Source organism: Apium graveolens, chromosome 4, assembly GCF_009905375.1.
Source record: "Apium graveolens cultivar Ventura chromosome 4, ASM990537v1, whole genome shotgun sequence".
Classification (NCBI taxonomy): Eukaryota; Viridiplantae; Streptophyta; class Magnoliopsida; order Apiales; family Apiaceae; genus Apium; species Apium graveolens.
Window position 1 is genome coordinate 43,371,657 of NC_133650.1, and position 25,204 is coordinate 43,396,860.

General features: G+C 37.8%; 1 protein-coding gene across 1 annotated transcript; it reads right to left on the minus strand.

The window, feature by feature from the left end:
• On the minus strand, positions 1-24,975 carry LOC141717955 (DExH-box ATP-dependent RNA helicase DExH3-like). The gene is made up of 19 exons (XM_074520258.1): positions 24,512-24,975; positions 23,409-23,563; positions 23,237-23,324; positions 12,519-12,764; positions 11,011-11,106; positions 9,460-9,648; positions 9,189-9,348; positions 8,983-9,113; positions 8,218-8,385; positions 7,869-8,141; positions 7,230-7,424; positions 6,822-7,025; positions 5,947-6,016; positions 5,662-5,810; positions 2,237-2,542; positions 1,703-1,762; positions 1,428-1,580; positions 1,226-1,336; positions 1-1,076 (listed from the first exon to the last, which is right to left on the minus strand). The coding sequence occupies exons 1-19, from the start codon at positions 24,830-24,832 to the stop codon at positions 606-608; spliced, it is 3,546 nt and encodes a 1,181-aa protein (XP_074376359.1). The 5' UTR covers positions 24,833-24,975; the 3' UTR covers positions 1-605.
• Between the last annotated feature and the right edge of the window lie 229 nt (positions 24,976-25,204).

The following is a 25,204-nucleotide window of genomic DNA, read 5'->3' on the forward strand; positions in this document are numbered from 1 at the left end:
TGAGGGTTTCAATCAAATATATTACATTTCTGATCAACACTTTCCTTTTTCTACATGGAATCAATTGCTACAATATCAAATCTAATAATCCCTAGGACTTGTGTCCATGCTGAATCTTTCTGACATGGTGTCACATTCAGCCCAATTAATAAATAGAATTATAGAAAGGCAACCAATATGTTACTCACCCAAAACTACGAACTAAGGTGTGCAATTTGAATTTGCAGCAGGTTGCTTCAAATATGTGCTACCTGCATCCCCTCACGTATTTCAGCAAGGCAGTAAGAAGATTACCTCAAACACTTATCTATAACTTTATAAAAATTGTGGTTTCTTCAACTAATTTGAGTTTCTATCTTGTTGAATCTCTTTTGGAAATACTTGGCATTTAAGAGACATGGTTCCACTTGGTAGAGATACCTTCTGCTCCACACTCATCAACCATGGGCTTCAAAACAATTGTTTGTATATCCTTTAACTAATTTCAGCCTTCATTCCATTCCCAGAATGGGCAACATTCTCAATGTGTGACTGTAACCCCTCTCTGATCAGGCCAAGATTATAATCTGAAAATGGGCAACATTCTCTGCTAGAAGCTGACAAGTCTACCTCCACTTTGCAGGATGAACTTCTTGTTTTCTTTTGCTCTTCTTCAATATAGTTGACATATGGTCGACAGTGTTCTGAGATGGTTGGTTTTCGCCAATCAGCCACTGAAGCGCCTCAGAGGCTGCATCCTTCTCTGCCGATTTTTTACTGTTGCATGGCTGACCAACAAAATCCAATCCATTAAACATCACAATGGAACGAAACTTGTTATTCTTCAACTGCTTAGTCTTGTAAGTAGGTGGCTCATGCCCTGCCCTGCTAAGTACCGTTTGGAGGTCATTTTTTGCATTGTCACCGCCACCCACTGATAGTGCACCTTTTGATTCTTTTTTCAGTTCCTTCTTGGAGGGAGATGGCAAATGGCGCCCATAGACAAATTTACCATCACATCTGTCATCTGCTACCACCAATCTTACGGCTGATAGGAGATCATTATGATCATTAATATCCAACTTTGGATTTAGTAGCTGCCATATATAGAGCACAACAATAAGAAATGATGGCGTTAGCAACAAAGAAGTGCCGGTAATCCTGATCTATTATTAGAAACTTGACTGAAAATACAGTTGAGACTTGATTTCACAGGAAGATATAGTCCAACAAACAGTATGCATACCTTAATTTGAATGAGTTCTTCAAGCTCTTTCCTTAGTCTTAGATATGTTTCAGCTAAACCAGGTTTCATGAAAAATTCCAAGTACCCTCCTAACATTTTCAAGTGTCCATCCTATCAAATAAAGAGAACTTTAAAATTAAGTAACATAAAATTAATAGAAAATATCAAGAAAGATGAAGACTGCAAGCAGCAAGAAACTTACTAGGCCCCCTCTGGAAATGCTTCCACCAAACAGAAGAACCATAGAGTCACATACAGCAGTCGAATCCCGCAGCATAACTGAATTGACTTTCACCTTTTCATTAAAAACTAGCCATGGATAAGGAATTCTAGCCTGCTGGGCATTCACAGAATTCTGGCAGAGAAAGACGGGAAGACTTCAAATAATACAGAATCGAACATACTAACTTGAGTACCACAATTCATGTCTGTTCTACATTGTGATAATCCTATTCAAGTGGATCCATAGTTACATACCGAGTGCAGAAGTACTGGACCATCCTCCATTGTTTTTAATGATATAGACTTGTCTTTATTCTGCAGTAAAAAAATAAAATTATCTCAGTCATATATTCTCATGTCACTGGAACCGAAAGAACTGTTTTTATATTTCCTAGTTCCATACAAAATCAACTATTTAAACTTGTGTTTACTAAAATCAACTCAATATCTCAAAGAATCGGGGAATACGCCTTTGCTTGGATTTGAGAAAAAGGTCACATGGATAATTAATGTTATTAGGGTTGTTCTTGTTCGTTATCTCAAAAATCTTATTCCAATCTGATCTGTAAGACAAATGAGAAAAAAATATGTTTTTTTTATTATATGACAATATTAACAAAATGGCAGAGAGAAGACATAAGGCTGCATATTCTCGTCTAATTTTAAAAAAACAGATAATTTGCAGCTAGCGATAAATCGAACATGAAACTATATATTCTCAAGAACCATTTCGAACCAAAAACACATTTAATAAGATATTAAAATCTTATAAACAAACTTTTGACTCACCACCACTGAGCATATTCCAGGAAATAAACCTGCACAGGTTATAGCTCGGATGAGATGCTCATCATGACTCCATAAATTGCATCTGTCTACATCATCAACCAGACCGGTGTCCTTGAGCAAGTAAAAGAACTGCTTTCGAAGAGAATCAATTGCTCTCAGAGTCTGTAAAGAAAGAAAGTTCTTCCAACAGTAATCATAACCAGCTTGGCGTTTCTCAGCATCCTTCCAACCTTCATATGCCCGAATAAGAGCAAGATGATCACTGAAATCTCGAGATGAGAACTGGGCCTTTGATGCCTCGGCAAGCTGCAAAAACAAACACGATATAACTTTACATCAGCCATGTCAAAGCCACACCTATCAATATATTTGTCAAGTAGAAAAACATTAGATGAATAAAATGTGAAGCGCGAAAGCTTAGGAAAATTGGTGGGGTAGGTTGGGCAGTGCTTCGATATATTTCCTTACCAAAGGCACCCTGAATCATACCCCACTCCTGCCTTTTGTCCCTTTTTCATATTAAAGTACATACATTAAAACATAACCTCTGCAACACAAATACAAACATGTAGGCCACATTTTAATCATCTATTTATTTAATCTATAATGGGATTATAATACCCAGTGAGAGAAAGTACTAAAATCCCAGAGTAATGAACAAAAAAAATTATTGGAATTTAGTTCTACGAGAATATAGTCCTTTTTAATTAGAATTAATAAGGGTGCGGTTGGGATCATGAGATTTGAACTTGGTTAATAAAAATCAAAATGAGATTTAATACAAAAATAAATAATTATTGGAATCACAATCTTGTTTCCATAACAAGGTTCAAATCCAATAAGTGTGTGTGTATATATATATGGTAAGGTTCTAGAGAGAACCCACTTAAAATGGGAACAAGAGAACCTCAGATTTAAAATATTTTTTAGCTTATTTTAACATCGTAATGTTTTAAAATATTCATTAACATTATAATAGTCATTACATAATATTTAAAATCAAAAATTTGAATCAACATGAGATTCAAAAAATATTCTAAACGGTTTTGCATGATTTTGAAATTTTCAAACAAATTAATATTTGTAATTAACTTTATCGAAGCACTATTAAAAATAAAATATATTTTCCTTTTTTCAGTTTTAAAAATCAATTCTTAAAAAAGGGTTCTCTCGTTCACTTTTTAAAAGGGTTCTCTCTTGAGCACTTGCCTCTCTCCCTCTCTCTCTATATATAGGTTCCTACTCTAATGGAAACTTCCTTATAATGAAAATTTATAACTAAAAAAAAAAAAATTCTAAATCACGTCGAAACATAGCACATATGGTATGCAAATTGATCGTTGGGAGATGGAGAAAAATACAGTGAGGTCTGATTATAAAATATAATTACTGTTTGCCAGAAAAATCAAATTAAAAAACGGAGGGGAAAAGCTGAGGTTCTACGTGGGAGGGTGTAGAGTAATTCTGTGGTGCCCATAGGGGGTCAATGGTCATTAGATTAGATTGACCTAATGGCTTAAATTAATTTTTAGTTTTCATTTTAAAAATTGTTTCAATTTGATCATCTTCCTATATATGTATATATATGAATATATATATATAACATGTGACGTGTTTAGGAAGATACACAGAATACAAGGTTACAAAGAATGGATGCAGGTCCACAATTGCACTAATTATTAGAAAAATCACGTAGGCAGTGATAAATTAGCCTTTCATTTACAACGTGCAATGGACATGTTTAAAATCCGCAGAGGGGGTTACAAAGAATGGATGCCGGTCCACAATTGTACTAATTATTAGAAAAATCACGTAGGCAGTGATAAAATTAGCCTTTCATTTACAACGTGGAATGGACATGTTTAAAATCCGCAGAATTGCAGCCATCACATGTATAAACAACAGCAGAATAAAGTTAGACCGTCAAAACTTTGGAAAAAGCTTAGGTGTCTCGAGCTTATGCCTGACACAGAATAAAGTTAGACCGTCAAAACTTTGGAAAAAGCTTAGGTGTCTCGAGCTTATGCCTGACACACGTATGTCAAGATTTAAAGTTCATGCTTCATGGTAATATAGACAGGATAAATGCAGAATCTGCAAATAACATAGACCCTGGCGATAATTTTTACATTTGCTTTTCTTTGAGCAGATATAGTGCTCTTACTTACTCTCATTACTTACTCTCACGTAGAACTGCAAACAAACAGAACTGAGCCGAGTTCTGTTCGAGCCGAGCCGAGCCGAGCATAATTTTTTTTAAAACGAGCCGAGCTGAGCCAAGTTTAAAACCGAGCCGAAAAAAAATGTTCACGATCGGCTCGTTTCTAAACGAGCCAGGCCGAGTTGAACACGAGTTTGCTCACAAACAACCGAACCGAGCCGAACTCGAGCCGAGTCAAGTTGTCCACTAATAGCGTAATTTTGGTCGATTTTATCGTAGACTCCTCTAATAAAAGTGAGGTGAAATTTAGGCTTAAGTTTAATTAGAAATTGTTTGTTAAAGTAATCAAGCTCTAGTGATATGTATGAAATTAATTAAATTATTTATTGTTAAAATATGTATTAAATTTTTATTAATTTAATTATTTTACTTTAAAATTAGTATTAAAATTTAATTAAAAAATTTAAAATCTTTATACAAGTGATTATTAAATATTTTTTATATGTTATATATAAAAATTTTATCCGAGCTGAGTTACCGAGTTCGAGCCGAGTCCAAGCTAAACGAGCAGAGTCCGAGCCGAACATACCAAAAACTCGGCTCGGCTCGTTTAATTATCCTAGCTTGTTTTTTTGTTCGCAATCGGCTCGTTTTCTTCCGAGATCACTTAAACGAGGCAATCTCGAGTTTTGTTCACGAACGGCTCTGTTCATTTGCAGCTCTACTCTCATGTAAGTTTTATAAGTTCTCATATATACTGATGCGATTACTAAAATAAAATAAATTCATCAAGATAGCAATAAAACACTAATGTGGTTGGACCAATATACATCCCTCCACCCTACTAATTAAAAGATTAGTACACAAATTTTAAGGAATAAACAGTGAGCGAAAACCAGAAGAAACTTGGCGGACTAAACAGATCTGTTCATGGCAATGAAAGCTAAACTATGTTGTGGCCCTAACAAAATCTGTAGTTTTAAGCAAACAAGTTCAAGAAAACTAATAGAAAGAGCACGAGACAAAACACTTTACGAAAATGTTTGATGTTTATATATAAATAAATTATTTTTAACACTTGAATACACTCCCTCCATTCCAGATTGTATCTGTTTGACTTTTTGCATGAACGTAAAGGTGGGTAAAAATATGTAGTTCGTGCGAGTCTCTTTTTACACCTTTATGCAAAAAGTCAAAGAGAAACATTGTGGAATGGAGGTAGTATTATGTTCCATCCAAAGCACTTAAAAGGCAGGGTACATACATCCCTCCTGTCGAAAGGCATCAAGAAAGGATCCCTGACGCTCAGCCCAGCAACAACGGTCATTATTGGATTGAGGCAGTTAAAAATAGCCCCTAATATGAGCATTTTGCCAAGTTTGGGCTCGACCGGAAGCACTGACAATTTTTGTCCTGCAGTGTAACAGAGAATATGTATATTTTGTAACTGATCATCAAAACTCGCATGAAGAACTTCATAAATATCAAGAAAAGTAATTTAGCAAGAAAATACTTGTAAGTGATAAAGATTAATGAAACATATGTTCACCTAGTACTGTAAGATTTTCATATTCATCTAAGGCGCCAATTGTTTTCAAATACTCAATCGCATTTTGAACCTGCCATTAAGTATCAAAAAATTGAAATTAGGAGAGGTTAAAAGATAGAAATAATGTACAATTTCAAAATCTGTAGAGAGAGACGCCAGACTACTAGCCTTGCAAGAAAGATTAAGAAAAGTGGAAAGTAGTTTGAAAATTTGAAATTATATGTGGATTAAAAAGATAAAATGGGGGGAGAGGGGAGTTGTACAGCAACTTGAGCTGAAAATGATGCTGCTGCTATGCATAAATATGGTTTATGTCAATCATCTTCTTTAATATTGAGGCCAGATAGCTCATACATGCATGTTGCATATTGTGTTAAGGACAGGCAGAAATGCAAGCCTATCATTAGATGTCTTATAGTCTATCAATCAGTATGCAGAGAAGCGGAAATTTTTGAATAAATTCCTTCATTCTTTGTATCATATGTACCCAACATATGTGTTATAGGGCTTCACCTGATATCATCATACATTCTGAGAATGAAAGAGCACTAAAAAGGAGGATGAAGTGAATAAATATAAAGACATCCTCACAGTCCCTAAGGAGTTGTCTGCTTCAATGCAGCCAAGAGAAATTAAAGTGTTACCCATCTGCCAGAGAGTACCTTCAGAACTGAATACTAGGTCATATCTGAAATGCATCAGCTTATGCTCAACATGAAATAGCCTTGTTAAAGCATGGCAATAAAAAAGCCCAGCAATATAAAAGCCGTGAATGCATAAATACTAGCTACAAAACTAAAAAGAAACACCACCACATTATCTTATTTCTATCTTTGCTACTTCCAAAAACATATCACAGATTTCAGCCAACCTACCGAAAGCGGTTCTGGGGCCTGCAATGCCCTTGATAGGAACTCAGAAATACTGCCTAGTTGCAAACTCTTGATTTGCAAACAAAGAGATTGTAACGGTGTTCTCAAAAGTTCAGGCAGCTGATAATCAGCAAAAGCATCATGTACACATCTGGGATAGAGATTGAAACACTCTCCTGATTGTACACGCCCAGCTCTTCCTCTTCTCTGCAAAACAAAATGGAGTTAGTCTCAGTTCCTCACTAGTACATGCAAGTACCAAAACAAAAAAAAAAAAAATTCATGTATGTATGAATAAATTTTAAATTCTGAACTAGTTATTACTGCTGATCCCTGAACAGGAAACCCCAAAGTCCTAAGTCCTTACAGATAAGAGATTCAGATGTAAAACAATAGTCAGGATAGACTTACCTGACGAGCAGAAGCCTTCGAAATCCATGTAGGCAGCAAACAAGGTGTGTTATTTAATGCATCATAAGATGTTTCTTTAGCCTTTCCGCAGTCCACCACAAAAACCACATCATTAATGGTAATACTTGTCTCAGCCATGTTCGTTGCTAAAACTATCTTCCTGATTCCTTCTTCTGGTTTGTTGAATATCAATCTCTATTTTACAAAAGACGCAAACCCAAAAGCTCAGAAAAAATCAGTTGATAAAACAAGTGAGATGAGCTTGTAACAATACAGTGATATTAGTGAGTATCTATGTTCCAATGACCCATAAACTCTTTATTTAAGGGTCAGTTCTTGTCGAAAAAGATTAACGTTCATGAAGGAACGGGATCAGAGTCATTTTTTTCTCATTGGGTAGCACAGATCCTAAGGATGTATATGAACAGGCGTGATTCTTTAACAAACTATCTTCCTTTCGAATATCCAAATAATTATGACTGAAAAGTATTCAGAATACCCACAATCGTTCGGCATTGTTTTGATAGATGTAACATTATATTATATATATATATATATATATATTACAGTCATTAAACCCGACCTAAAAATTGGTATATTGCTAGTAATTTTGTACAACTATAATATCAGAAAGGTTACCTGTTCTGTGCTGTCCATTGAACCATGACATCCAAGCAACAAAACTTTGCTTGGATCACCCAAGAGTGGATGAGCTTGGAGCTGACCCTTCAAAGAGTTTATGTCGTCCCAACCTGTCATAAACACCAAAACTGCACCCGGCCTCTCTTTTCTACATATATGGCAAAGTACATGTTCAATCAAGTTAAAGCCGATTGAATCAGGATTCCAACAGGAAAGTGAATCCCGGGTGCGAAGACTATACTCCCTCAGATCAACCGCTTCAAGTGTATCCTGTTTCAAAAATCGAAGTTAAACACAAGCCAATATATTAAGCAAGAAGGACCAATATCACTCATTTATTGATTACCTCGACTGCAGAAGCAATCTGGCTTTTCCTCTTTTTTAGAGCTTGTTTCTGCATTTTCCACATCTTGTCATGGCCATAATTGTCAATTTGATTATCAGCGGTTAGCCTATACCCCGTCATCTCCAAAATATTCTCCAAAAAATGACTTCGAACTGGGTATGTAAAACCCTGAGAATCAAACACCCCGTTCCCACCCCCCAGAACACAGATCAGTACAACTTACAAATTTACTTCCGCTTGTAAAATAGAAAAGAGGAAACATGTTCAAGTTTTCTACAGCACTTGTACCTAGGTTATATCCACTATAAAGTTCGAAACACGCAGAGGAAATGATAAAAGAGGGGAATTCGACAATTTGGTTAGTGAAGTAGGCTGGAAATCTTATCCTATCTCGTATTTGGTTTTCATTCTTTAGCTTGTGTATAGCATCCATTTCATCTAAAACATTTGATAAGCTTATATATTTAGCATTACACTTAGATCTCTTAAGTTTCTTATTTGACAACCGAGTAATATGCCAAGCATATGTATTGCAACTAATCCATCTAAAAAATTTGATACATTTCCACCTTTCCACAGGGTTTGACTATTCAGTTCTTTCGGTCAATATTGTTAACACGCGCTCATCATATTTTTGTGTAGTTCATAGACCTTTAAGTTTAAACAGGAATTAGTGAAGCTTTACCACTCAACATATCCATGTATAGTGGGTGCAAACAAGTAATAACCTTTAATGGAATACAACACATGGAGCTCTGTACTTACAGGAATATGGATCATTGGGGCACCACCAAAGTATGATGAAAAAAGATCAGCATCTAAGGTTGCACTCATTAATATCAATCTTAATTCTGGCCGGTGAGGAAGGAGATCCTTGAGGACAATGAGAAGGAAATCTGGCATAAAACGTAGACACTAGTAAGAAATATATTCTTCAGAGAGACAAAAAAGTAGATAGTAAGCTCAGCAACCTTCATTCATTCCACGCTCGTGAATTTCATCAACAATAACATGAGTAACACCTTTCAACATTCTATCAACAAGCAACCTCCTTAATAAAATGCCAGTAGTGCAAAACAAAAGGCGAGTATCCCTCCCTTTCATACCTTCTAGACGAACTTTATACCCAACCTAAAAACAACAAAAGTCAAAGGAAGTACAGGAAAAATAACAAACATGCCAATGTCATCAAGTAAAATACTAGCACACAAGTCTTTGTCAAAAGAGTATAAAGAAACTTACAGACTCTCCCAGATTCTCCCCTCTCTCTGCAGCAACTCTTTCAGCAACTGACATTGCGGAAATTCGTCGAGGCTGGGTACAAATAATACTGCAAGCTGCACCACGAGCAGCTTCAACCTCAGACTCTAAAATATATTGAGGAAGTTGTGTGGTTTTACCACAGCCAGTTTCACCAGAGACAACCACTACCTGCAATCATGGGAATGTTACAGGTCAAATCATAGTAAATTAAATAAACAAAAAGAACTCGCACCAATTCTCAGTAAGGTAAACCTATCATAAACTGAACTAAATAGTTTTAAGTATTCATGGTCTTGCAGGTGCATAAATATGTATTACAAAATATGCTAGGATCTGAAGAAACAACTATTTCTGTCTGGAAAACAGGTTTCATCGACTTCCTGCTATGTTTTCTTCATATTCTTCAAATGGCCCTTTCCTAGGAAAATCAGCAAAACTGATGATCAGGTGACACGGGGCTACTTAAGATACCAATTACTTTGAATACATCATTATTCAATATCCATTACACTCAAATCAACTGTTCTTGGTAAAATTCATTCAGCCTAGCAAACATAAACAGTTGCAACTTTAGATTTGGCGATTTAGAATTAGACATGGAATGAAGTAGTTATTGTTAAAGAGCACAATTATATTATACCAAAATATATATAACTTGGGCTTGATGATTTGGTTTGGGTGTCATAACTGTCCACTTCTGAACAAATACATGTAATTTTAATTATACACACAACATCAATCTGAACAGGAAATAACCCTTTCACATATGCTTATTCAGAAAAACGGTGAAAGGTCATCAACCTTCTAATTTACAAAACAAAGCTTTATTACTGTGGTCTCTGATGCTGTCTTTTCAATTTTGCACTTGAAAATCAAGTATTGCTCCATTTTCTCCAAGGATCACGGTAGATTCTTACTCTCTATAAATCTTACAGGCATCAGTGATCAGGGTGAGGAAACTCTCACCTTTGTTCAAATTTTTGAGTTTGCATAGATGTTTCATCAAAGTACATCCTTGGCTTGAAACTCTGAATCACATTTATATTATAGCGAGTCTTGAACCCGTTTCAAGCAGGACAAAATTCCGCGAAATAGATCTCCTTTTTAATTAAGAGGTCATTGCTTCCTTAATACTCCCTCTGTCCCTCCCATTTGTTTACACTTTCCTTTTTGGGATGTCCCTTCCAATTGTTTACATTTCAAAATTTTCCAAAAATAGTAAAGTTTTTATAATTTTTAAATTAACTACATCCACTACTTTCCTCCACTATACCCACTTTATACATATAATATTAATCGGTCCCACTACTTTACTCATTTTTTCAACTTTTCTCCACAACTTTATCATTTTTCTTAAACTCCGCGCCCCACCCAAATGTAAACATTTGGGAGGGACGGAGGGAGTACATAGCATACATACACTGATAAACATATATATATGTATATTATGTTACAAATGGCCTCAGGTATAGTTATCAATATATAAGAATCAGGCAATTGAACTGATTGACTGGTAAGTTTATCTAATACCTGGTTCTGTGCAACAAGGTTTAGCAATGAGCCTTTTTCTTTATATGCCGGGAGAGTCTTTCGAAATTCTTGCATCTTTTGGCCTTCTAATGAGTTCTATACAAAAAAGATTCCAAATAAAAAGATTATTATGTACAAGAAAAGTAAGAGTATTTGCATTATCAAGTTTCAACATTATTATAAACCTAATAAGATAGACACAAACCAGGAGCTACAGTACATTACATAAACAATACGAAACCTTAATTAATACCCTCACCAGATAAATTCTTAATTCAAGCATCACAAATCAATGATCTCATTTTTTGCTGACCTCGGAATGTAAGGACTTATCACTGATTTACAGTAACTTAGTAAGTACAACTACCCCGCATGTCCAGAAAGCATTTTATTGCCCATACTACAAGAAATTTTCCGGCAGCTAAACCATAATTGTGACAACCAGGGTTTTACAGGGTAGAGAAAAATAATTGATAAAGTAGTATAATATAGGGATATGATGTTAATTTAAATACAATGGCATCTACTATGTTAGCTTAGCAACTATGTTTGTCTAAATACAAAGGTATCTAGCATTTAATATTAGAAAATTTAGGGAATGTTTCCAACTATTAATGGTCCGTCTTTTGTTTCAGTGTATGCCTAAGTCGGCTGCGGGATTCCTAGAGTTAGGCTTCCTGAAGTAAAATAGGGTTTTACTGCTATTTATCAAAATTGAAATAAAAATCAACATATTAATTTGAGGATACTGAAAGGAGAAAGACCGTTTCCACCTTTTAGGCTTCTTCTTTTGTAGCAGAATTTAAGTTTTAACCTCAAATTTGGAATAGAATGGAGACCAGAGCACGAAGAATAAAACTTGGTTGGATCAATATATAAACAGTGAAAAAAGCCCGAGAAGTTACACCCACTAAAAGAAGAACACACAAGTTGGTCACTCGATCAAACAAGCATTTCCTGCTCTAGTTAGTTTCCTAATCTTTTTACAGATCAAAATACTGAGCTATTAATGATTCCATTCAAGTCATGAATTGCTATCAGACAGTAATATTCGTTAGTTTCCATAACAATAATATTGAAGAATTTGTTTATTGTACAAGGTAATCTATTTCAGGTTTTATCTCTACTTCTCTTTCCAGTATCCCATCATATGTTATTCTTAGTAGAATTTTCAATAGAACCTTATATAACGCCTAAGGGAAAGTGGTGTCCACAGATGTATTCAGCTTTGAATTTATGTCGCTAAATTGCATCCCCCTTTGGTGACTTCTCGAAGTTTGATAAAATTGTTATAATAAAACAGCCTAAAAACCCATCCCAATTACTATAGAAAAAACCATGTTATTACTAATAAAAAAGTAATCCTAGTCTGGACTCAGGAATAACCTCTAACTGTTACTAAATGATACAGAAAATACATAATGGCCAAGTATGAACTTTGCTATTAAATGTTTTTCTACATTAAAAGCATGTGTTATCTAAAGGAAGTGCAAGTCATTCAGATAAACCTGCCAACTTTGTTGTTTGTTAAGAATTTCCAAGCTTCTCCGCTGAAGAATTCTCTCGGTCCCAGGGCTGGTTCTCTTAATTGGCTCTTCTTGCTCATAAATTTGTTGATTGATAGCCAAATTGCCACCGGTGCTTGATCTAAGAATAGAATTATCCTGAACAAAATCTTTATTCGTAGACTTTTTAACTAAGTACTTTTTCAGTTGAGCAACCAACTCTTCTTCCAGACCATAAGGTAAGATAACCTACAAAATGCCAAGAATGTTAATTACATTAGATGTATTACATTCATGCACATACACTAAACTTACACATTCTTCTAAGTAATACAACTGCTTTGCTTTCAGAAAACATTTGCTAAGAATGAAGCAAGTCCACCTGTTATGATAACTTATAAGCGAAGGCAGAGAAAAGACAGAGACCCAAGGGTGCAGTTGGAATAATAAAATAACATTGAGGGTATTTTGGGGTTTTCAGTCGTGGGGAGTATTTAAGCTGTAAGAAAGGGGGCATAGGGTTTTCATGAGAAATATTATTGTGGTTGTATTCTGGGAGAAGCTCACCTCTCGAAGAGTGAGGCTCTTTTTGTAACTAACGTTTCATTTCAATCAGTATTTTGCTACCTTGAACTCTTAGTTTCTTGTTAATTATTAGCTGATTCTTAGCAAAGTGGTATCAGAGCTCCATCGATTCACTCACGGGACAGACATGGGCGAACCACCAACGAATCAACATCGCATAGAAATGTTGGAACAAGGGCTTGGGGATCGCGTACCACTATGGCGGAGCAAATTGCTGTCTCACTTCAAGCTGCAGCACAGGAGATGCAGAAATCCCTAATCACCCAACTCACAAACTCACTGGAGCAAACATCTCAAAGATTGGAGGACAGAATTGCGAGGTCGAGAGAGAAACGAGATGTATTTATGAATTTACTGAAGGAGGAGCAGGAAAATTTTCAAGAGGAGATTTGTTCGACTCTCACCTCTTTCAAACCAACGGAGACATTGCAAGGGGAAGTAGTGAAACCTTCTCCGGAGTTTCGATTTGGGCAAGGACGACTGAGGTCGTTTGTGGATGAGGACGGAGGGTCTGGAGTCGGGTCGGGTAGGTTTGTGGATGTTGGAATCGGGTCTGGTCGTGGAGGTGCAAACGGGTCGGACCGAGGGCTGGAAATTGGGGGAAATTCTTCTCAGATTCATACAGGGGGGCCTAATTGGCGATTTAAAAAATTGGATTTACCCACATTTGAAGGAGTTAATCCAGATGGATGTATTTTACAGGCAGAGCGGTACTTCAAGTTCTACCGATTGACAGAGGAAGAACAGGTGGAGGCTGTCAAATGTATTAGCTGTATGTTAGTTGTATTAGTTGTCCCTAATTAGATTGAGATATATTAGGTGTATTAACATATTTGGTTACCTTCCATATTTAGAGTATAGAACTGTTGTAAAGGCTGAAATCTGCAAATTAGCTGCATTTCAGGAGATAATTCAGCTTGTATATTGTTATATAATGAGGACTCTCCAACAATGGGAGAGATACTTTTTCCCTACCAATATTCTTGTCATGGTATCAGAGCTACAATTCTGATTTCCTCTTGTTTCTGATCAATTCTTTCTCTTCGTTCTTGTATCTTGATAAAGTTTCTTGTTCCTGGTTACTCTTCATCATTCTCTCAGAATCATGTCTTTAGACAAGTATGACACTCTCTTGGTTCGCCTTAATGGCAAAAATTATTCAGCATGGGCATTTCACTTTCAGATCTTTGTCAAAGGGAAGGATTTATGGGGTTATGTTAGTGGCACCACTCTTGCTCCTGACAAAGAAAAAGACAAGGCTGGATATGCTAAGTGGGAAACTAAAGATGCACAGATCATGGGTTGGCTGCTAGGATCTGTCGATCCCAACATTATATTGAACTTACGGACTTTTAAAACTTCAGCTGAGATGTGAGCTTATCTCAAGAAGATATATAGTCAGCAGAACACTGCTCGTCGCTTTCAACTAGAACATGACATAGGCAAACTTCAACAAGATGGTCTGTCAATTTCTGATTTTTATTCTTCATTCATGAACCTATGGGTTGAATACACGGATATTGTCTATGCTTCTGTATCGGCTGAAGGTCTTAAGTCGGTTCAAGATGTACATGAAACTACTAAAAGAGATCAGTTTCTTATGAAATTACGGTCTGAGTTTGAAGCTACTAGGTCAAACCTTATGAATCGAGATCCTCTTCCTTCTCTGGATACATGTCTTAATGATCTGCTTCGGGAGGAACAACGTCTTCTCACTCAAGACACCTTGAAAGAACAGAAATCTGAGTTAGTTCATCTGGCATATGCAACACAAGGTAAACTAAGAGGCAGGGATATGCGTAATGTTCAGTGTTTCTCTTGCAAAGGTTTTGGACATTATGCTTCAAACTGTTCCAAAAAATTTTGCAATTATTGTAAGAAAGATGGACATATAATCAAGGAATGTCCTATTCGTCCACCAAAGAAATCTGAGACCGCCTACACAGCTATGGTTGGATCCTCGAGTACTGGAGGTATGTTGAATACTGGACATACGACACGGAATGATATAGCTCCTGTCCAACCCGTGACACCTGAAATGATTCAGCAAATGATCATTTCAGCATTTTCTCCTCTAGGAATTTCTGGTAAATCTACTCTCAAATCACCTACTTGGTACTTTGATTCTGCAGCTTCTAATCATATGACCAATAATGCTGATTTTCTTACAAATATAAGTAAATATTGCGGAAATCTTGAAATCAGTACTGCAGATGGAAATCATTTACCTATTACAGCAACTGGTGATATTTCTTCCTCTCTAACCGATGTCTTTGTCTCTCCTGCCCTTACCACTAACCTTATTTCTGTCGGTCAATTGGTAGAAAATAATTGCAAAGTAACATTTTCAAAATCTGGTTGTATTGTGCAGGATCAGCAGTCAGGGAGGGTGATCACGAGGGGGCCTAAAGTTGAGCGTCTCTTTCCTATACAATTTCCTTCACCATGTCGCTCGTTTCCTATTATTTCTTGTAATTCTGCCCGTATTGATTACCATGCATGGCATAAGCGTCTAGGACACCCCAATAATAACGTTCTTCGTGGTTTGCTGAAATCTGGTGTACTTGGGAATAAAAAAATATCTTCTCTTAGTTCTGTCCAGTTCGATTGCAATTCTTGTAAACTTGGAAAAAGCAAAACTTTACCATTTCCCATTCATACTTCTGATGTAACTCAACGTTTTGATTTAATACATAGTGATGTTTGGGGTATGTCACCGGTTGTTCTTCATGCTAAGTATAAGTACTTTGTCACATTTATTGACGATTATAGTCGTTTTACTTGGATATATTTGCTTCGTTCTAAATCTGAAGTGCTCTCAGCCTTCAAGATCTTTCATGCATATATTCAAACTCAATTCGATACAAAAATCAAAATTCTTCGCTCAGATAATGGGGGTGAATATACGGCTCATTTGTTTCAAGAGTATTTACAAGCCAATGGTATAATCTCTCAAAGGTCTTGTCCTTCAACTCCCCAACAAAATGGGATAGCTGAAAGAAAAAACCGCCATCTTCTCGATGTTGTTCGTACTCTTTTGTTGGAATCATTTGTGCCCTCTAGGTTCTGGTGTGAAGCTCTCTCCACTGCAGTGTACCTCATAAATAGATTACCCTCACCATCCTTAAATCACGTTTCACCTTTCACTCGGTTGTTTGGTCGCACTCCAGATTATTCAGGTCTTCGTAATTTTGGATGTGTATGTTATGTTCACCTTCCTCCACATGAACGCACAAAACTCACAGCCCAGTCAACAAAATGTGCTTTCTTAGGATATGCTCTACACCAGAAAGGATTTCTCTGTTATGATCCTAATTTACGACGAACTCGAGTTTCGAGAAATGTAGTTTTTCTGGAAAACCAACCTTTTTTCTCTACCTACAATGATCATCATTCTGATCATCATTCTCCGTTATCTTCAGTTGTACCTCTATTTACTAACTCTTCTGCAGATTCTTTATCCATTCCAGTGTCATTTGAATCTGAACATCCATCTCCTAAACCACTTTTGGTGTATCAACGGCGCACTAAAGTCATGCCAAACCAGAATACTATACTAGAAACTCCAACTTCAAATCCAATTCAAGCCAATCCACCTCCACACACTGATTCCTTTGCGGCTGATCATGTTCAAGCTTCTCCACCCCCTCAAAATGATTCCCTTACTACTGATCCCGTTCAAGCTGCTGCACCTGCCACTCGTAGACATAGCACTCGAGTGAGCCAGCCTCCAGATAGGTATGGTTTTACTAATCCTGTATCATTAACAGCTACTGTATCAACCATCCCTATTCCCAAATCATATAAACAGGCAATGAAGCATGAATGTTGGAGGGAAGCTATTGAAACTGAGCTTCTTGCACTTGAAGAAAACCAAACATGGGATGTTGTAGCGCGTCCCAAATCCGTGAAACCTCTGGGCAGCAAGTTTGTGTTCTCAGTAAAACTTCATCCAGATGGTTCCGTTGAGAGGTATAAGGCTCGACTAGTAGTGCTTGGAAATAGACAAGAGTACGGCATAGATTACGAAGAGACGTTTGCACCGGTAGCTAAAATGACCACCGTGCGAACCATACTAGCCCTTGCTGCGTCTCAATCATGGAAATTGTCTCAAATGGATGTGAAGAACGCTTTCTTACACGGTGACCTCAAGGAAGAAGTTTATATAACACTTCCCAATGGTATGCCTATCTCACCTAATCATGTTTGCAAACTGAAGCGCTCTTTATATGGTTTAAAGCAGGCACCTAGAATCTGGTTTGAAAAGTTCAAATCCACTCTACTGAGTTTTTCATATACGCAAAGTAAATATGACTCCTCCCTTTTCCTGAAAAAGACAAGTGCGGGGATAGTTATGCTTCTTGTCTACGTGGATGATATCCTTGTCACTGGTTCTGATATACAAGCCATTGATTGTCTTAAAAATCTGCTACGTTCCACTTTCCAAATGAAAGATCTTGGTCAGCTCCATTATTTCTTGGGATTAGAGGTACATTATCGACCACGAGGTATCTTCTTGAATCAACACAAGTATGTTCAAGATTTGGTTGAATTAGCCGGACTCAAGGGCTCTATTTCTGTTGAAACCCCAATGGAAATTAATGTCAAATATAGCAGAGAAGAAGGAGAGCTACTTTCTGATCCTACTTTTTACCGGAAGCTAGTTGGCAGCCTTATATATCTTACCATTACTCGACCGGATATCTCTTACGCTGTACATATAGTAAGTAAGTTCATGCAATGTCCTCGGCACTTCCACCTATCAGCTGTCAAACGAATCATCCGGTATATCCTTGGAACTCCTAGTCGTGGCCTGTTCTTCCCCGTTGGTTCTTCACTCAAACTTCAAGCGTACAATGATGCAGATTGGGCTGGATGCCCTGATACTAGAAAGTCTATTACTGGTTGGTGTATGTTTCTTGGAGATGCTCTTATTTCATGGAAATGCAAAAAGCAGAATCGTGTATCGAAGTCGTCTACAGAAGCAGAATATCGTGCCATGTCTGCCGCTTGTTCTGAAATTATTTGGCTACGTGGGCTCCTTGCAGAACTTGGATTCTCTCAAGCCCAGCCAACTCCATTACATGCTGATAACACTAGCGCCATTCAGATTGCAGCCAACCCTGTTTACCACGAACGTACAAAACACATTGAGGTTGACTGTCATTCTATTCGTGAGGCTTATGACCACCTGGTTATTACTCTCCCACATATCTCCACCACTCTACAGATTGCTGATATTTTTACCAAATCGATGTCACGTCAGCGCCACAACTTTCTTGTTGGCAAATTGATGCTTGAAGATTTACCAGCAGCATCAATTTGAGGGAGGGTGTCAAATGTATTAGCTGTATGTTAGTTGTATTAGTTGTCCCTAATTAGATTGAGATATATTAGGTGTATTAACATATTTGGTTACCTTCCATATTTAGAGTATAGAACTGTTGTAAAGGCTGAAATCTGCAAATTAGCTGCATTTCAGGAGATAATTCAGCTTGTATATTGTTATATAATGAGGACTCTCCAACAATGGGAGAGATACTTTTTCCCTACCAATATTCTTGTCAGAGGCAGCGGTAGTATCTCTCAATGGGGACGCGTTGTTATGGTACCAGTGGGAGCATGGGAGGCGACCTATTCACTGTTTGGAAGAACTTAAGGGCATGCTCCTTCGTCAATTTCGCCCTAATTCAGCAAGAAGTTTACATATACAGTGGCTTGACCACTACCAGACAACGGACGTGGTTGAGTATCGGAGGCGTTTTATTGAATTTATGGCGCCACTGGGGAGCATTCCGGAGGAAATTGCTAAGGGTCAGTACCTTGCTGGGTTAAAAGATGATGTAAAGGCAGAAGTTCGGTTACTTAGACCTCGAAGTCCGGATCATGCCATGGATCTCTCTGTCAAAGTGGAAGAGAAATTACGGGCTGGACTAAATGTGAAACGGGCTGGATCCTTTATGTCATCTCACTCAGGTAAGTCTAATTTTTCGTCGTTTAAAAGCCAAAACATGTCTGTCAACCCTTCTACACGCACATCTTCTATTATATCACACATTTCTTCTTCTCCTTCCATGACACCGACACGTACCAGTAGTACTTTTCCTGTTGCAAAACCAATTGGGGCGGTTAGGAAGTTGTCAGAAAAGGAGTTACAGGCAAAGAGGGCGAAAGGAGAGTGTTTTCGGTGTGATGAGAAGTGGTCAGCAGGTCACCGTTGTAAAAATAGGGAGCTTAGTGTGATTTTGTTACATTGTGATTTTGTTACATTGTGATGAGGGGGATGATGAAATCAGTGATATCTTTGAGGGGGTGCCAGTTACAGATGAGATACCGGAGTGTGAAACTGTGAGACCGGATATCTCTTTAAACTCAGTGGTTGGGATTACTCATCCAAAGACAATGAAAATGTTGGGTGAGGTTATGGGGAAAAAAGTGGTGGTGATGGTGGATCCAGGGGCCACAAATAATTTCATCTCATTGGCAGCGGTAGAGAAATTGGGGCTACCGTTGCTTCCTTCGAAGGATTTTGGTGTGTCGTTGGGAACAGGGGCAGATGTACGCGGTGAAGGTGGGTGTAGGACAGTGGTACTTCAGTTACAAGGCATTACAGTGATCGAAAATTACTTGCCCCTACAACTGGGAAATTCTGATTTGATTTTGGGCGTTCAATGGTTAGAGAAGTTAGGGACGGTCTCGGCTAATTGGAAGACATTAACACTTTTTAAGCTTGGGCAAGATAATGTGGTTCTAAAAGGGGATCCTGCACGGGGCAGAACCATGATTTCACTTAAAGCAATGATAAGGACGATAAAAAAGGGGGATGGATTTATGGAGTGTAATCACTTAGGGGTGAATGTGGGGCAAAAAGTCAACGAAGAAACCCCAAAAGAGGTGCCCCAATATTTGGAAGCAACCCTCAGGCAACATACTAAGGTGTTTCAGATGCCATCAGGTTTACCCCCCTCTCGGGGACATGAACATTGTATCACCTTGAAGGATGGCACAAATCCAATCAGCGTCTGACCATATCGGTATCCTCAGTCCCAAAAGGACGAGATAGAAGGGCTAATTCGTGACATGTTACAAGATAGTATGATTCAGGAGTCCAAAAGCCCATTTTCGAGCCCAATACTCCTTGTCAAAAAGAAAGACTGTTCTTGGCGGTTCTGTGTCGACTATCGGGCACTAAACAAAGCCACTGTTCCTGATAAGTATCCTATCCTGGCGATTGAGGAGTTGCTCGATGAACTGCACTGTGCAAAAGTTCTTTCAAAACTCGACTTAAAATCGGGTTACCATCAGATTCGGATTCGAAGTGAGGATGTGCCTAAAACAGCCTTTCGATCACATAAAGGCCATTAAGAATTTCTCGTAATGCCGTTTGGACTTATGAATGCACCGGCAACATTCCAGGCCTTAATGAACACGGTCTTTAAGCCATATTTAATAAAATTTGTCTTGGTCTTCTTTGATGATATCCTCGTCTATAGCCCCACGGAAGAGTAGCACATGGAGCATTTAAATACGGTGCTGGAGACCCTAGAGACTCATCAGTTGTATGCCAACAGGAAAAAATGCGAGTTCGGACAGCCTCAACTAGCATATTTGGGCCACATAATATCCGCTGATGGGGTTACAGTAGACCCGGATAAAATTAAGGCAATGGAAGTGTGGTCACTGCCCAGAAATTTAAAGGAATTGAAGGGATTTTTAGGGCTGACCGGATACTACCGGAAGTTCATTGCTGGATATGCTACCATTGCAAGGCCTCTTACTGATCAGACCAGGAAAGATCAATTTGGTTAGACGCATGAAGCATCATTGGCGTTCGAAAGGCTGAAACATGCCATGACATAAGCCCCAATATTAGAGAAGCCAAATTTCAAATTGAGTTTTGTGATAGAAATTGATGCTTTAGGGTTCGGTTTAGGGGCAGTGTTGTTACAAGGGCACCCCGTGGCCTATTTTAGTAAAGTATTGGGTTTGAGAGCACGCCATAAATCTATTTACGAGAAGGAGCTTATGGCCATTGTTTTGGCAGTGTTAAAGTGGCGGCATTATCTTCTGGGGGGAGATTTATCATACGCACGGACCAACAAAGTCTTAAATTCCTTTTGGAGCAAAGAGAGGTAGGAGCCGAGTACTAGCAATGGGTTAGTAAATTAAAGGGTTTCAACTTTTAGATCCACTATAAACCGGGGGCCTCAAATAAGGTGGCCGATGCTTTATCCAAGGAGTTTTCGCGCATGGTTGAACTGGCAGCAATGGTCTCATCAGGTGGGCCTAAATGGATTGACATCCAACCTGTTATTCAGCAAGATCCTTTTATCAAACAGATTACCCAAGACTTGACTGCTGGTAATCCAGTTCCCAAGGGTTACCAGCTCGACCATGAAATATTAAAATATAAAGGTCGGGTGGTTATTCCAAAAAATTCATCTCTACTCAGCAACCTTCTTCAAGATTACCGCGACTCTCCCTTGGGTGGTCATTCTGGCGACCTAAAGACCTATCAGTGTCTTGCTTCAAATTGGTATTGGCCAGGGATGCGCAAGCAAGTGGCAGCGCATGTCCTTTCATGCCAGGTTTGCCAAAAATCAGAACTTCTACCTTGAAACCCGCTGGACTGTTGCAACCCCTACCAGTTCAGGACAAAACTTGGGAGGATATCTCGATGGATTTTGCGGAGGGATTACCGAAATCGAAAGGGGCAAATGCAATCTTTGTGGTGGTTGATCGTATAACAATATATGCCCATTTTATCCCATTAAAACATCCTTTCACTGCATCATCGGTAGCAGATATCTTTATTAAGGAGATCGTTCGGCTACATGGATTTCCCTCTACCATTGTATCGGACCGGGACAAGGTCTTTATGTCTTTTTTTTGGAAGGAACTATTAAACTCCAGGGGACCAAGCTATGTCATAGTACTGCATACCACCCCCAGTCCGACGAACAAACGGAAGTGGTCAACAAGTGTGTTGAGACCTACTTAAGGTGTTTTATTTCAGGACAACCCAAGACATGGGTCTCTTGGTTACCGTGGGCCGAGTACTGGTATAAGACCTCTAGTCACGGTTCTACGGGATTCACCCCATTTAAAGCATTATACGGAAGAGACCCCCCTCAACTGGTGAAATTCGTAAAGGGTAGTACCGGGCTGTCATCCCTTGAGGATTAGTTGGTGGAACGGGATGCCATGTTGGATGACTTAAAAGCTAACCTACTTAAAGCCCAACATCGGATGAAATTGCAAGAGGACCTGTCAAGACGAGAATTAGAATTCGAAGTGGGAGAGCACGTGTACTTGAAGCTTCAACCATACCGCCAGCACTCGTTAGCTAAAAAACCTTTTGACAAGCTGAGTGCTAGATTTTATGGACCTTACGAGGTGTTGCAGCGCGTAGGTAAGGTAGCTTACAAACTGAAGTTGCCATCAGTGGCGAAGATTCACCCAGTGTTCCATGTTTCGCAGCTCAAGCAAGTGGTAGGTCAGGCACCATCATCGGCTCAACTGCCACCTGCCCTTACAGATGCACTGGTTTTGGAAAGCTATCCGGAACAAGTTCTGGGCATTCGAAACACACCAGTAGGATCCTCGACGGAATCTGAGGTTTTGATTAAATGGGTGGGAGTGCCGGAGATAGAAGCAACCTGGGAACCTTTCCGGACTATAGCAGAATTGTTTCCTGATTTTCACCTTGAGGACAAGGTGACTCTTCTGGCAGGGAGTAATGCTAAGAATGAAGCAAGTCTACCTGTTATGATAACTTATAAGCGAAGGCAGAGAAAAGACAGAGACCCAAGGGTGCAGTTGGAATAATAACATAACATTGAGGGTATTTTGGGGTTTTCAGTCGTGAGGAGTATTTAAGCTGTAAGAAAGAGGGCATAGGGTTTTCATGAGAAATATTATTGTGGTTGTATTCTGGGAGAAGCTCACCTCTCGAAGAGTGAGGCTCTTTTTGTAACTAACGTTACACTTCAATCAGTATTTTGCTACCTTGAACTCTTAGTTTCTTGTTAATTATTAGCTGATTCTTAGCAACATTCTACATACTTTCATGGAAGTTCAGATTGTTGTTCACATTATAAAAAGAAATCAAAAAAGAACAAGTGAAAAAAATATACCTCCCTCTGTGGTCGTCTATCATCCAGATCCGATCTGTAATTTGGCAGTGGAACTTTACTTATGACTACTACTTTAGTGTATTGTTGGCTGCAAAGAAAATAAAAATAAACAAATCTTAACTTTGAATTAGAAAATACAAAAGAAACGTTATATCGAAAAATCTAGAGAAACCTGCATAACCCCATTCTAGCTGCTAATGCTGAAATTTGCTGAAAATCTCGCCTATCCTTTTTCTCCCTGGAAATAACTTCTTGTTCATCTTTGTTACGTATAAGCATGGACAACTTCCATTTCCACTCTTCAATATTATCAAGAGTTGAAGCACCCTGAATATCAAATATCAGCAATTAAACCATTAGATAAGAGTTCAGACATCTGATGTAGGAATTTAGAAAATTAAAGTTATAACATATAAGATACAATTCAAATAGTGATAAACTGTATCACTGATAAACTAGATGAAGCAACAGTGCCATCAGCTATTTTGACTTAAAAGATACAGTGACACATTAATGACATACTTATAAACAAACTGCGTTGATGTGATAATTCCAGAAATAATTTTGAACAGTCTATGGTATTAACCTCTAATTAATGTGACACAGATTAGAAGTAGCAAATTTGTCCCTAACAGAAAACAAGTAATAGGTTTGACCCTCATAATTTTTATCTGGTACTAGACAAAAGTTAATAAATTTTTACAAGGTGTGACAATATATAAAAATCTCATAAGATACTGAGCAGTCAACTAATTTACCGAAGTTCCACATTATAAAGACATACTAATGCATAGGATGCCTATTCTCAGCTGCTAAAAAACTATCTAATGATTAGTAAAATTTATGATATGTAGGAAGTACGTATATTATTGACTTGATAATCAACCTAAAAATGCATTATTGACTTAAAAAGTGAAGAAATACAACCATGACAGATTTTTGTTTATAACTTTGCGAGCCTTGTGGCAAGCTTCTTTACCCTCGCCGTGGCTAAAGGCCACTGGTGCAAATACTCCCCATCCCCTTATACTCAAAACTTCAATGCATTAGTCATTAGATATATAGTACATAGTACATTTATAAAGAACCCGATAAATATAATACTAAACCAAATCTATCAGTTCCGTGACACTCGTCTAATATAAATGCTAGCAGTTCATCTGAAACAATAACCAACTATATTTCACAATCCTAATTAAAAAATCCAATCTTTACACAAAATGAGCACAACCCAAATGAAGAAACAGTAAATTACGCAATCAATCGAGAGCTCACCAAATGCTTAGAAGACTTGACATCACGATCAGAATCATGTTCAGAATCATACTCATCATAAGCATACCTACCATACCCAAAGCTCTGCTTATACAAATGATTAGAAGATAATATCTTGAATTTAAAAGGGGTTGAAGAGATTTTAGAGAAAGAAACAAGAGGGCGGGCAAATGAGGAAGTGGGGTTTAATTTAGAAACAAGAATAAATGATGGTTTGGGTAGAAAAAAGGATTTAAGTGAGAAATGGGTTGTTGATTGAATGAGAGACATTGAGACAAGTGGGTTTGTATTGAGACGAATTAAAATGGGTGATAATGGCATCTTGTTGAGACGAATTATATGTATGTGTGTGTTTTATCGTGATTTTTAGGGTTTATGGAGGGTTTTGGCGGTGGAGAGACGAGAAAGATAATATAACAAGAGGGTGTTTTTGTGATTGCAGGGATGTGTGCAAACAGGTGCGGTAGATGCTAAGGTGGACTGGAATTAAAATCAACAAATTAATAATAAATGATCAAAATACACAATTATCTAATGAAAAAAAATGCTCACTTTATTCATTTTGTAATCAACTAGGACGATTACTTGGCGGAGGCACTATAATAATATTTAAATAAAATAAAATATGATCGTTTTTGAAAAAATGACCTAAATACTCTTTTCTTACTAAAATTTGCTCAAAGAAATTTATAC